This window comes from Tinamus guttatus, unplaced genomic scaffold (assembly GCF_059628265.1).
Source record: "Tinamus guttatus ecotype Peru unplaced genomic scaffold, ASM5962826v1 Tinamus_guttatus_pri_ptg000524l, whole genome shotgun sequence".
NCBI classification, from domain to species: domain Eukaryota; kingdom Metazoa; phylum Chordata; class Aves; order Tinamiformes; family Tinamidae; genus Tinamus; species Tinamus guttatus.
The window spans coordinates 1,114,752-1,129,835 of record NW_028289058.1 but is presented as its reverse complement, the minus strand read 5'-3'; the positions used below and the strand labels follow the sequence as shown (position 1 = coordinate 1,129,835).

The 15,084-nt window shown below is 36.9% G+C and overlaps 1 protein-coding gene across 1 annotated transcript in view; it reads right to left on the bottom strand.

Annotated features, from left to right (window-relative positions):
• The window catches only part of USH1C (USH1 protein network component harmonin), a 38,560-nt gene that overhangs the window by 16,484 nt on the left and 6,992 nt on the right, over positions 1-15,084 (bottom strand). Inside the window, exons 4-15 of the mRNA XM_088533819.1 lie at positions 14,485-14,623; positions 9,087-9,195; positions 8,961-8,985; positions 8,317-8,374; positions 7,907-8,010; positions 7,732-7,816; positions 7,306-7,365; positions 6,988-7,044; positions 5,773-5,915; positions 5,079-5,144; positions 3,862-3,986; positions 1,821-1,870 (exon numbers count right to left, since the gene is read on the bottom strand). Of these exons, the coding sequence (XP_088389945.1) occupies positions 1,821-1,870; positions 3,862-3,986; positions 5,079-5,144; positions 5,773-5,915; positions 6,988-7,044; positions 7,306-7,365; positions 7,732-7,816; positions 7,907-8,010; positions 8,317-8,374; positions 8,961-8,985; positions 9,087-9,195; positions 14,485-14,623 (1,021 nt within the window). The remainder of the gene's footprint in view (positions 1-1,820; positions 1,871-3,861; positions 3,987-5,078; positions 5,145-5,772; positions 5,916-6,987; positions 7,045-7,305; positions 7,366-7,731; positions 7,817-7,906; positions 8,011-8,316; positions 8,375-8,960; positions 8,986-9,086; positions 9,196-14,484; positions 14,624-15,084) is intronic.

Genomic DNA, 15,084 nt, shown 5'->3' with positions numbered 1-15,084 from the left:
ATCACATAAGCTACACAAACCAGACAGTTCAAGTCTTTTGCTCCTCTAGGACACATAGGCCCGCTACATCGATTGAATAGTCAAACGGTTTTGGTTGTCTTAACTTATTATCTCTCTGTTCTATCATTATTGCATAAATGACAGACTGATTGCTTTCTGGTAACAGATGCTCATGTATAAGGTAGATGTTCCTACATGTAGAACACCTTCACACTTTGTATATGCTAAACACAGCATGACATGCCTTAAGAGAAATGAAACAAGCGAACACATGAAAAAGGCAGTTTTGTGCAGAAACTGAAGTGTTGCCAGGTAAGAACTCAGTATCATGAAAACAAAGCACACCAGCTGCAACCACATGATAAAATGTACTCAGGTGAGCAGCCCTAAAATTTTACACCTACAGTGCAATTTAACAGAAAAATGTCTTCATAATCTTTTTGAAATCTATGTTCCTATTGTTTTAGAAAACAACTGGCTCCCTATTTCTATTTTTATCAATGCCACATTTCTACTACCCTCCCCTGTTACTGCTGTAGGGCCTAGTTCATACTGAAAAGCCTACGTTTTGCTTTCTATCCTGAAAAACAGAGAGAAACAACAGGTCACACTGGACTGTTATCAATTCAGGCTTGATTTTGCTCAGCTCATCTTGTCAGCCACTGACTTTTCCTGATGGTTTGGTGAACTCAAAGCATGAGTGCTCTCCATCCTGCATGGAATTAGCTGTCATGCTCCTACCTTTTGCATTCCACATAGAAAGAAATGCCTCAGAAAACACTATTGTTTCCCCTGGTAGCTACCAGTTCTCCCAGGCAAGCAGGTAATTAGAACCGAATTCAATGGGATGTTATCTAGTGCTTCATGCTTAAACGTTGCTGATGTCAGAAAAAATAATAATATTAAGCAGTGAAAATAAATAAATAAATAAATAAATAAGAGAGCCATGTCAAACACCTAAGTTTTCACCCTAACATTTTATCATTAACATCACACTCCAGGCATGCTTTCTGCAGAGCCAGTTAGTTAGTTTATATTTTAATTAGAGTTGCTGATGTCATTTTAATCTTCTAATAAATTAGAACATACATGTCTACAAAGTGTAATAATGTGGCCGAAGTACCTGCTAGATATCAAAATTTGAGAAGTGATTGAAAGTACTGCTTCATGTGCTTTTAATTAAGTCAAACTTCTTCAGAATATGAACACGTATCAGGCAATCCTAGCTGTATTCCTTGTGTTCAGATACATGAGGATGAGTCATATTTTCCATGTCTTTTCCCCATGGATTCTGTTTAATTCCTATTAAAGACTTTTCAGTACAGAAGGAATTTTTGTTTAAAAAACAAAAATTCATTTGCAATTTGGAGTAGGATAAAAAAGGTTCTCAGTTTTGTATTTTAAATTTTTTTCTAAAACTAAAAGAAAATAAGATTAAAAATATTCTTCCAGGCTTCTAGCCCATGTGGTTGGAGAGTTTAACAGGAATTCTTAATAGGAACTCAGGAATTCGAACTTTTGTCTGTGTACTTTTTTTCCACTCTTTTGAGGGTTTTTAGAGAATGCTGCCCACCTGTGCTGAAGATTACCTGCAGGGTACTGACACGCTCAATTCCTGCTGCAAGGATGGGACTTAAAAATTCTTAAGTACTCAAATGGACAATTTCTAAGCAGTTGCATCCCATCTTAATTTTCGCATGTTAAATGACAAATGATTACACCATATGGAGTATCTAGAAGTAAGGGAAAAGGACAGAAAAAAAAAGGCATTGCTATTCAAACACACAGCAAACTAATTTGCACACCAACAAACTTTGTACCTTGCGAATTGTAGGAAATTTTCCTTCATAACGATAAAACCATCCAAAAGCTATAAAAAGTTAAAGGAAAAGGTTTTTGTTGAAGAAAAGTCAAGCTCAGTACAAACCATGTCAATACATATAACTGATCAAAATTTATTTGAAGAAGCAAAACTAAAGGTCTGATAAAACATGAAAAGTCCCTCACTTTTTTGATCAATGTTCTATAGACATGTAGTCTCAAATTGCCCATATTTTATGTTAAGCACAGCGAACACCACAATAAATCTTCGTAGAAAACCACATATCCATGGTCACAATTCTACCATACATTAGTTGGAACAACCCTTCTTAAAAAGAATTGAGTTTTCAAATTCATTCAAGCTTGTGGCAGAAGACAATGACATTTAAGAGACAAGAAAAGCTCCATTCCTTTGGATGAAATATTTTGAGCCAAGTGCATATAAATCCTGCTAATTAAAAATGCATAAAATAATCCCTTATTATTATTTCATATAAGAAACACCAATGACAAGTTTTTCAACACAATCCACCTTTGTGTAGGACTGACAGGCTTTACATTCATGTCAAGAACTCCATAGAAAGCAGTGACCTCAACAATGCTGAAACCATTCATCATTTACCCAAGAACCACAGATACTGCCTTAGCCAATCAAATTATTAGTTCAGTGTCAAAACTGACTGTCAGGAGGAGGTGAAAGACAGGAAGGATCTGAATCATGATAGGAAGTTAGGGCTGAGCAGCAAACCTGTTTATCCTGCTTCATGATCCCTTCATCCATGTCATCTGCTGCAAGATGGTCATGTGCAATTCCCTTTAAATCTTCTAGAGAAACAAAGGAGGAAAGGAATGAGGAGACAGAAACGACAGTGTAACTGGAGGCTCCCATGAAATAAAGAGATTAGTACTGTGCCAGAGGGAGTTTCCATGAAATAAAAAGAAATCAATAATATGGTATTTTTAACATGAATGAAAGAAAACTCAGCTTGTGTGTACCAGTTACTGAACCTTCCTCTAACCCTCAAGAAGAGTCAGAATCAAGGCAGGTGGCTTTTCTCAGACATAAACCATCAATAGTTCTGGGATCTGCCTTCAAAAAAACCCACCGACCTCTACCATGTTGTCACTTTGTCAAGAACAAAGAAAAAAAAAGGGTTCTGAAAAGTCAGAAAACTAAATTGATGAGACACAAGGTAGTAGAAAAAGTATTTCCCTATCTCAGCTCTCACTCATAAATTAGTGACTTGTCCAAAGTCACACAGAAATACTCTAATCTGAAACCAACTCACATCTCTCCTGAGCTATATACGGCTCCACAGGCATTTCCTCCTTTTTGCTTTGCCATTTTAGGACACTTTTCACATATTATAGCTACAGTTCCCAATTTAGCTTCTTAACTGCAAAGAAATCTGAAGGCATGTTAAATTCCTTTGGGGAGCTCAGTCAGACTTATACTTCAAGGCAATTCCTTGTGGGAAAAGTGTGGAAATGGAGGGAGACTCCTCAGTCTCATAATTCTGAAGCAGATGCCCAATGACATGAAGGAGTCTTCAGGCTGTGCAGACTACAGACTTGGAGATAAAGACTCACTGCAATGCAAAATGGATGAGGATAGGGAAGAGGAAAAAAAAAAAAATCTTGGCAAGGTTAAGAGAATAAGCTTGAAAATCATTCGGTAATCCATATCGGAAAATGAAGTTTTTTTTCCCTCCACTCTAATGGTTGATCTATTCAAGTTACTGAGAGAACCTCTGCACATATCACCTTATGGATATATGCCTGAATTTTTCAAGTTTTTGCAAGTGTGCTTAGCTTTCTCAAACAAATAGGTCACCGGGAACTTGTTCACAAGTTCTGCCTGTACCCCTTCATGCCTTGAGCAGATGAAGGATCATACAAGAAAACTCACACTCATCAGAAAGTCAAAGTCAAAGTTAGCCTGGCTTGGATATGAGGTAGTGATATATTCCCTACAGCTCAGTGACGTTGTCTGTGAAACAAATACTTTCCACAGCACACAGGTTGAAATCAATTACTTACTTCTGTGTTTAGGAGGAGGGTCAGGGTGCACCTCTGCAGTTACTGTTTTTAGAGATTTGGGAGGCTTTTTTGGTCCCCAGTCTTCTTCCCATTCCTTTTTAAATTTCTCTTCCTCTGCTGTTATCCTATAGGGGAAAAAAAAAAAGTACTTAGGAATTCTGAGCACAAGAATAACATGATTGATGTAAATTCATCATAATTACATTATAATATACAAGTACTTAATGTTCAAATTCTTGTGAAAAGGATTTTAGAAATGGAGCAAAGAGTCACCCACAACTGTTAATGCAACAAAGCAGCATATTCTAATGAAACTGTCTGCAACTGTCTACTAAATTTAAGCTTTACAGTATGTAAATTCCTATACTACCATGCTTCTCCTCTTCACCATTGAAGCTAAGACTGATTTATCTAATTGGGGTTCTGTTACAGAAACACTTAACATTTGCCTGAGCAGCACTTTGAAATTACACAAGGAAATATAAAGACGTGCTAGACACTACAGTGAGCATTGCCAGAGGCAGCCTAATCACGTAAGTCTCACTGAGGGAATAAAAATGCATTTAAGTTCAGAAAGATACTGCAGATATCAAACATTCATTAAAGCAAACAGACAGGCAATCTGGATTTTAGAAGCAGAATCACTCCTCACTTGCAATGGTCTGCTTCTACATCTTTCCACTGTTATTGCAGGAATTTCTACCACAACAAAGAAGAAAATGTTTTCTATTTCTCAGCAGTTGGAAAAGAAAAATGTGTAAGAACTCATGTGTGTGTTTGTGTGATGCTGTAAAGCCCATAACAGCACTCTCAGAAGGTTTTTGCTTTGTTCTGTTGTTTTTCATGACATCTGGGGAATACATTCCCTTTGCACCTTACAGATTCAGACTGATGGCACCAGAGTAAGTTCTGAGGCACAGGAATTCCTTGTTCTTAAGTATCTCTATATATTTATAGAGCAGATTTTAATGAAGTCAACTTGCAGTTCTTGTTGATTTTATCACCACCATAACCCTCATGTGCTTCCAGGTGCTGGTTTTCAGGTCAGCTTCCTGTGCACAAATTTGGAGGTCCTCATGCATATTTATTGGACCCTACATTTAGCTAAGCAGAACATGGATGATTTTAATTAAAAATATGCAGAATGTTTTCAATTAGATTTAATATTTAAGTGCCTTTTTTAGAACACTAGATTGCATGTGTAGCTTGTTACTTACTGCTCTATTTCTCTGCGATATCTTTCTTCTTCCTCTGCAGCCTTCTGGGAAATCTCCAGTTTTCTTCTATAATAAAAGAAATTAGAACAGCATGATAAAAATAGTAAAAGTTTGCACAAAAAAGTGTCAGGACACAGCTGATAAATCCTGTACAGGAAGTACAGTACAGCACTGCAGAAAAATTAATGATGAGTTTCCAGCACTGAGGAATAATTAATGATGAGCTTCCAGCTACTTTATAAAAGTCTAAAAGATATCAAGGGTTCAACATACTTCCTTAGAGCCCCAAAGACATTCATGACCATCTGGATAACAAGAGCACACCATCTATTTAAGTCATTCTTTTCTTCTGAGACAGTTGTGTAGCACATTATTGTGCAAGTATGAGTTTGTGACTGTCCTGCCAAAGATAGTTAAATATGTGGCAGTGGCATCGAGAAAATATTTTATTTTCCATAGGAGAATGACAGTTGGGGAACAAAGTGATTCTTCAATTAAAGAAGTCCTTTCAAAGGATTTTAGCTTTGCAAACCCAGAACATCGACACCTATAAGGGATATGGAATTATGAACAGGCTCCACGACAGCAATATCAAGCTAATCTCAGTTGAGTACCTCCTCATAAATTATCCTAATCCCCCACACCTTTTCCAAATCCAAGCTAAATTTTTCACTCTCCTATGCAGAGGCCTTACAATCTCTCTTTCTCTTGTTGCTCTTTCAGGATTTTGTTCGTCTCCAGCGCAATTCGCTTCTGGTGCATTAACTCCTGGCGTTCTTGCTCACGGAGATGTGCTTCTCTCTGCCTCTCTTCTTCAGTCATGAACAGCTCCTTTCCCTGCAATCAGAGCCCCCACCCCCAAAAAATCATGAAAAAAAGTCTTATGAATGCAGTTCTTTTAGAAAATGATTTCACATCAATTATGTAACAATGCAACCCCAGTGATACCCATTGGAGTAAAACCCCAACTTTTCTAACAGTTGGTAACATAACTCAGAGTTGAAACAAAGTTCTTAGGATATTCATTTCCTGGAGCCTAATAAACTAGTCTGGAACATTGTTTAAACAAATGTTTACAATGCTTTTGGACAACTGCATCTTTTGTTATTGTAAAACCCGTTTAATTAAACCATGCATTCCTTAATATGGTTACACAGTATGTCCCGGGCCTGTAGCATGTAGCTTAAGTAATTTATTAAATCTTGTTTTCCCTATTTAATTCACTTGTGTAGCAATTAGTAAAGACTAGTTTTGATTAGTCTATGAAACTTGAGTATCCTATTGCATATAACCTTACATTTTATTATAAGAAGAACTAAAGTACTAAAACAAGTTCAAAGCTACACTGAAGTCAGTGAAATTAATTAATTTCACTTGGCTTTAGCTCATGCCCTAAAGGCATATAGTTCTGCTGTACAGAACAATATAAATGGAAAAAATGAATTTTTTAATGTGTTGATATGTTTAAGATCAAATTAACAGTTAAATGAGGAATTAATTTGGAACAAGACTTTAATACAGTAGCTATTTAGGAGGAAATACTAATTAACTCTAATCCAGCCCACCTTTTACGTTTCACCAAAAGAAGTCATATCGGAACACAAGCTCTCAAATGCGAGAAATCATTACTGTAAAATTAGTTTTCTGACATTGTCAAGTGAACATATTTGTACTGGCACTCATGGGAACAAACCCACAGTCATGATGATGCTTTATTTGAAAACACTGTGGATAGCTTTCAGCGAAATATTTCTGCAAGGAAGCTGTTCCAAACCACTGGTTTGATTAGAGTTAGCACTATAAACACTACAATAAAATATACAACTTTATTTCTCATCTATTTATTTTTAATATTTATTTGCCCATATCATAGTTTTCATGACTTTTTTTTTCTAAGTTTACTACTCACAGCCCCAGCCACAACAGAGATGGTCAAGGTATGACTGCTTTTTAGCACTCTGACAGCCTGCAAATTAAACAAAACAAAAAAATGTGCATGTACTGATAGCAGTCTTGTGTATACAGGATGACAATATATTGGTATTCAAAGCTGAAATTTCAAGACGACCAATTTAAACTAAAAAGTGGGTAGGTATTCAGATCCCCAAATCCCCATGCTCATCACACAACCCCTTTGGTTAAGAACCAACACACAATTTTTTTGCAAAAGAATTGAACAGACTCTTAAAACATGGACTGCTACTCATTCATGAAGTCTTAACCTTACCTCTTTATGATCCACATTAGAAAAATCCACTCCGTTTACCTCTACAATTTGATCACCAACCTAAAGAAATTAACCCAAATTTTAGTACAGATGCTAAATTAGCGCAGATCCTAAAGGGAATTTTAGAGAAGTACAGCCTGTGACATTCGTAATGCAATAATCATGGATCCTGATCAAGTTTGAGGGGAATGGACAGTGAAAATTGGCAAGCCTTGTTAGCATTTTTATCTCCTCTGATGCAAAACATCAAGCTGGATGTTCTGACCTAGGAGGATGCTCTTTATGTTCTTAAAATTTAGAAAACTCATCTCAGTACTTGTTTCCCATGGAAAAAAGAAAACTAGTGCCCTTGTGCTGATGAAAAACTTCTAAAGGAGTAAAATAAGATTTACTTGGGGTACCTACCTTGTAAACAGTCATACTTACCTCTAAGCCCACCTCTGCTGAAAGAGAACCTGGCTTAACATTGCTGATAAAAATGCCTGGTTTTTGTGTTGGACCACTGGAAATACTGATGTAAACACAAACAAAAAATAAGCAAACATGCCTCACATCAGCAATGTGCTCTGCAAATGATGTTAAACAAGAATCATCTACTCACCTGCATCCCATGCCTTTTGTACCAATCAAGCTAATAAAGACTTTCTTCTCTTTACTGTTTCTCCCTCCAGATGAAGCAAGACCAGCAACACTGCCTTTTCCCTCCTGTAGGGGGATTAGCAATAAGTCAAACTGTTAAAAGATTGATATAATAAAAAAAAAGTCACGCTAAGTTAATAATGTCAAACAAACTACTAGAAGATACTTCATTTGTATAATGCATTTTCCGTATCTAATGACTCTAGAGTTATTTCGTATCACAAAATATGTTTCTTCTAGAACACTTCTAACAAGACTTTGCACCATTAAAAAAAAAATACGGTAACCTCTGTGATAAGTTTCGAGGCAGGTTATTTCAGAACCATTATGTATTTCCCCAGAAGACATCCTAGTCAAACACTGATCCCTTACCCCAGAGTCTGACACGAACTGGTCCACATATTGCCATTTAAGGGGTTCATCTGCTGAACTAGAAGGAAAAAGTGATTTAAAATAATGGTAAGAAAACAAATGTAAATGTATTCAAAAAGCTAATGTGTAATTCAACCTCCTTTTTGGCATCCACAGGTTCATTTGGACAGCATTCACAGCAAAGAGTGTATTTTGCAGCTATTTAAATAAAACATCAAGTAAGCATGCAGTAATTTACACTAGTAAAGTTGATCAAACAAAATTAAATGAACCTCAATTAAACAATTTAGAAATAAACATTAAACAAATGAAACAACTTTGGGAAACTCTATACAAAAAATAATAAAAACTTGAATAGTTTATATGATTGTCAATATAGAGACCTCCCCATCAATATCATTCATAAGGCAATCCATTTTATTATAAACAGCCAACTTTTCAATGAAAATTAGAAAAGGTCATGAACAAAAATTCTAAATTTTTATAAGCACTGGTGTTTCTCATTCCTTGAATGTTACATGCATGCAGAAGCACTGCAGCTCTCAAGCAAGATGCATGGATAGTGGCATTCTAGGTAACAAGCTATAATGATAAACAGAAATTGGTTCATTTAACTAATTTGTAGATACAATTGTTTAATTTACCTTTTGACAGGTATCATGCCAATATCTGAAAAAGAAAATATGGTGTTAAGCAACACTTTCTAGAGGTCATTACCCATGTGTTAACCACAACCTTTAGTAACACAGGTGATTTTTGAGGTTACTTACGTCTTACTTTTATGGACACTATTTTCTTTGTGCGAATGAGATTTATCACTTCCTCATGTGTGCAGGAAGAGATGGAATATCCATTTATACGAACTATTTCATCTCCAACCTCCAAAGTAAAGTGTAGAGAGAAAAAATGTTAATCAACGTAAAAAAATTCAAAGCAACGATATGATACAGCAGTAAGTTTGATGCAGAGGATTGATGTGTTGAGTGTTGAATATTTCCAAATTTCAGATAAAGTCTAGTCGAGAATTACCTGTATTTGTTTGAACTTAATACTCAGCACCAGCAGGATATATTGATGACTACAACAACAATTTCACAGACATGTGAGTACTTGGATTCAGATCCCTTCGGAGTCGTTTTCTGTTATTATGCTAAGCTTAATTTTGCTTTTACCATATGTTCATCTGAGATACCTGGGAGGGCTCCCCAATAAGAACAGCCGCTTCTCCCCGATGCTTTCCCAGCTGTAGGAAATGACTGAAAGTGCTGGCTGGCACAGATCAAAGCTGTCTCAGGGATCACAGTAATTTTCATCAGAGGACAGAAGATGGCAGTACTCCAAGAATATTCACTGTAGAATAGCTTTTTTTTTTTTTTTTTTAATTAAAACCCCATTTACGAGAATATGCATAAAAGCAAATACAGCTAATATTTATTTTGTGATCAAATGGCAAGATATCACTGGAATGCTTTTATTACAAAAGGCATTCTTTAATTTAAATGCAAGGTAGGAATTAGAGCTGATGCGACATCTAGATTAGGAATCTAGTTTCTCTGAGCCGTGTCTAATGATCGTTTTAGTTAGTCAGCCTCAGAAAGAAACAGTGAGGGAGAAACTGAAGCATCAGAAGTTCCACAGGAACTTGAGGAAAAAATTTTTAACAGTGAGGGTGACAGAGCACTGGAACAGGCTGCCCAGAGAGGTTGTGGAGTCTCCTTCTCTGGAGATCTTCAAAATTCGCTTGGATGCAGTCCTGTGCCACGTGCTCTAGGTGACCCTGTGTGTGCAGGGGGGTTGGATGAGGTGACCTCTAGAGGTCCCTTCCAACCTTAAGCATTCTATGATTCTGTGATTCTATGAAATTACCTGTCCATTTGCAATTGTATTTTATTAGCTGTTCAAGATGATACTGAAAAATGCCAGGCCCTTGGCCTTATAAGCAGAGCTTTATCTACAATGAATAACCCTGTGACATGAATGTGTGACACTGGTATGCCCTCTCTGCCACTAGGCAATGCACATTAACTCTCTGCACAGAAAGATATATAAATGATTAGCAGAAAATGACTTTGAAAAGAAATCAGAGATATCGTCTTATTCCACTGTACTTTGACCTCTACCTGGGGCTTCACTGCTCTCCGGTAATTTTCCTTATAAAATACCCAATGCTAATCACTGTGAACACGTAATGTGCAAAATGGATCAAAATGCTTCTCTGACAGTTGACAGATCTTTTCTCATTAGCATCAACAGAACAGGATTATGTTCTTAATCAAAGAGACTTTGTAGGCCTCTTTCCAAACGTGTCTGAGTAGGCATGAGGCTTCCATGGCAGTGTTGTTTCTAGTTGATGACTGCCTAACACTTTCCACCAAAAAACGCAGTTTCAAGCTGCCAAATTCCAGCTGTACAGGCTTCAATATTCACAGAATCACAGGATGATGGAGGTTGAGGAAGATCAGCTGTGAACACTTTAAACTGCTGCTGTGAAATAGCTGAGAAGTTAGCTCTTCTGAAGTGCTGTGGGCAAAAGAGTCTTAACAGAAACAAAGGGACAAGAGGTATCATTCATTCTTAAAGTGAGGAAATGCCCTTGTGTGAATAATAGCACATGTTTACATAATGAAAGGCTTCACTGTAGTAATTACACAATAGTGTCATCCTCAAGGCAATGTTTTTTAAGAGTATATAGGTAACTGCTGCTTAGATGACATTGCAATGCAAATGTTTTTAACATAATACATTTTTAAAGTTTTTTCCTCCTAGTAAGCCAAATTATTCCAGTCTCACTGACATATTATTATTTTTTTTCTGTTATTGCAAGATCTGAGGGTAACACTGCTAGTCTCACACAGAGAGATTTAGTGGGGCCATACAACTAAGCTATGCAACGTGTCTGCTGAGAAGCCTCACTCACCGAGCTCCAGCCACCCTAGACAGCTAGAGGCTTCTCCTCCAGCACTGCTCAGCTCAGCAGTGCAAGCCTGAACTCACACTGCCACATGGAGGAAGAAGTGGAACTGGAGGCAATGACACCTCCGTGTGCCCTCTGTCCTAGGGACCCTCACATGAACACAGACTGTGGTAGGTCCCCCTCTGGGGAAGGAAACAGTAGGAATGCTGTTGACTACTGTCTCTGTTCTTCTTCAAAGGCAAGAAACATTATCGCACCTTCCTGCTGTGATCTGTTCAAGTAAAATGAAAGTGTCTTCTCTGTATTTTCTGGGGAGCACCATGCCCTCGCAACAGTATGTAAAATACGAACATGTCCATTTTACCAGGATACCTCGTGTAGCTCAGTCTCCTCTCCACTGCATTTACAAAGATTTTAACTGACATGAAAGAGCGTCACAAGACTACAAATTGAAAAATGCAATGAAATCAGGGAAATCATGAGTCCCCTGAAAGAAAAAAAATGGTAACGGCAAAACAGGACCAGTGTCCACTTCCCCAAACACGTAAGACTGCTCCATCTGCTGGTGTTCTGGACACCCAAAACCAAAACACTCCTACATGCATTTGTCAGCACTCCTAAGAGCTTAATTCTGCTTTTGCTGATGCCAGTTAGATTTTTAATATGATTGTCAATAACAGCAGAGGTAGGTCAGTATCAAGGACTTTTGAAAATGCTGCCTACGGTAGAAACACAGAAACAACATAAAAAGGGTGGAATTTAAGACCCCTCCTTCACTGTCACCTTGAGAGCCACGCAAGCTATAATGGACCTGGAGGCCTGAGTTTGCATAAAGCCAGCTTTTTCAGAGGGCAGCTTAACCTACTGTGATTAACTGCAGCGCAACCAGAATCGTCACAGCTTTAAGCCTGCAAATGGCATTGCCACTTGCCAGTTTTCACACAGCTTTTATATTAGTAGAATTCACGGTGCTCCATGGATGTCATTACTTGCGAAAGCAGTTATAGATCTATATTATCTTCCTAACAGGCCCACACTTAAACTATAAAGACATCTAACGGCCTATTTTATTTTTTCTCCCATGAATGAATTTCCTTGTGCAAAGAATTTCACTGTTCATCTTTGTGAAGCTTCAGAAATGAAAGGGCAACCTACCACTCTCCACGCGTTCTGGTAACATTTCTGTCACTCAGTGATGACATTTGATTGACAGTGGCTGAGACATATTCTGCTCTAGACTAAAACTACAGGAGATACCATACACGTATTATAAACTGCTTCTGATCAGAATAATTACTTTTTTCTCAAAAAAGAGTGTCTATACAGTAAAGCAATAGCCGTTTTAATTGCTACTGTTGCTTTTGTATATAATATGCTATATACCGACGTTCTGACTCAGAAGCAGCAAAGTCTGCAGGACTGAGAAGAGTACAAGGGCAAAGATTACTTTGATTTGCATGATGTTTCCACTTTGCCTGTCTAACAGGAAGCTGACAGATGTTTAAAAGAAAAGCTGCAAAAATAGATTTTCCCAAGTCTAATGCCCATTATCCATGACTTCTAATATAAGAAATATAGTATTTAGTGTTCTCATGAAGTTGAAAGGTTTTAAATAATCACATCACTGTTTCAAATTTCTTGTTTTGTATAATTCTACATTCATCATTCATACTAATACTCAAACACTTTGTATTCAAAAGAATACCCACAGTTATGAGTATCTGAGAAAGCAGGAGTGGCGGGGAGGGAAAGGGGAAGAAAGTGAAGTATGATTCTGCATGAAAGGAGTAAATACTTGCCTTTTAGAGAAATTGTAAAAAGAAGGGTCAAAACTACAAGTGCCTCAGCAAAGTTCCATGATTATTCAGTCATTTTAACATGACTTGGAAAATATTTCAAGGAAAAATCATCCTGTAAAGTAAATTAGAATGAAAAAAAAGTGGCAGGACATAAAATTAGTGCTATAATAGAAGATGACTCCTTTCTCAGACATCATTTTTCAGGTGGAATATGTGTAGAGATTTAGTTAAATAAAGCAGGTGGATGAAATTTCAGAAGCAGCTGGCTTTACTGCAAGACAGCAATCTGGAACAATGGACTGCCTGTCAATTCTTGTTATTCAGTTGGTTTTAGAAAGGGTCCAGTGCCACCTATTATGAAGGCACTTTATGCTGATCTCTAACACCACATTTAAACAAACTGAAGACAGACAAATTCACTGCAAAGCTCCATTTATTCATATTAATGCATATAATCTAACCCTAACAGAATAATGGTTGGAGGCCCTAGGAGTTTCCTTTTTTTATTTTGTGTCTACTTTGCTTTCCAAAGAACTAGTGAAGTTCTGAGTTGCTGTACAATCCATACCAACTGCTCAAATATCCCATGCAATCTCACTCATTATCATCCACCAACATGGAACACGATGGTCACAGTTAGGGGGAAAAGATAATAGTGCCTCTTACTTGCAACCAGAAAAAAATAGTATTGACATTCATATAGCAGCACAATACCTGGGTATATTAAGTATCTATCGATCGTGTCGATGCATTGCTCCGAGACAAACCGAGAGAGCAGCAACACAGCATTAAGATGAATGTACTAGCATGACAGTTGTAAGAGAGTGGCCATTAAATCTTCTGTTGCTCAGCCCCATTAATGCCTTCCAGGGGATGTTTTCAAAAGCAATACAAATGACTGAGCTTTGTTTTTTTCTTAGAATACTGAAAATGGTTAAACTTGGATTATTACTTTCATGCACTTACACAGGATAAAGGAAAATAAATCTCTTTATGGAAGTTTAATTTTATATCTCATTACACAGATGGTACCATTGCAAACTTGAATTAATTTTCTTAGTGATTTGGTAGCTTGAAATCTTCTTTCATGGGTAGTTAGAAAAGATCTTTTGTTGCATCTGCTTACACTTAATTGTTCTCACGCATGAAGTACAAATGCTCCAAAAAGCTGTTTCATATTCAAAAATTATCATACCCCGAACATGAAAAAGGTCATTATAACTGATAGAAAAAAAATACAAAAACAACCGATACGCACCTCATTCATGCTGGTATTAATGATAATTGCTATGGTATTCTGTTACATATTTTATGAGGTATATATTTTAAACAAAAAGCACATTAGTGACAGTAATTTGTAAGCATTAAAGAATATTTCCTACTGGATGAATCCCCAACATCATAGTAAAACGTTTGGTTTTTTCAGCATAGTCGCCATGAATATTATTTTCTTACCTGAAGACCAACATTGTCAGCTTGTCCTCCTTTAATTAATTGGGAGATAAAAAGGCCACAGCTAAATTCCACACCACCTCTCACACTTATTCCAAGTCCTTCAGGGTGCAACCGATCCAATCTTACCTCTTTCAGCTTTCTGCAAAATTAGAAAACATCTGGCTATTCAGCTGTACAATATTTTGTGGCAGTAATGCTTTATACAAAAACTATGGATTACTTGTATCTTATCACATTTACTCTGGAAAAAAGATCAAGTTGACTGAAATTTTGATGGATGATAAAATGCTGAAGCTTTTGTTTGTACATTTGAAGCAAGGAAAGATGTCTGTTCCTGTTGAAGCTGTGTATGTCTCTAGAGTGCTAGAGCTATAAGAGAAATTCTTAAAAGCAGGCAAAATGAAAAAAAAAAAATGCTTCAATTGGGCAGCATTTATTTTGGATTTCCATACCCTTCTTCCACTAAATTAAACGGCAAAAAAATCAGGTATTTCAAATCTGTACTTTTAGCAGTTACAACAAAAGCCAAAAAAAAGTGCCCCAATCTATAAAGGTGGCAGAGTTTATCTGAATAACAATCATTTCTTCAACATTTATCTG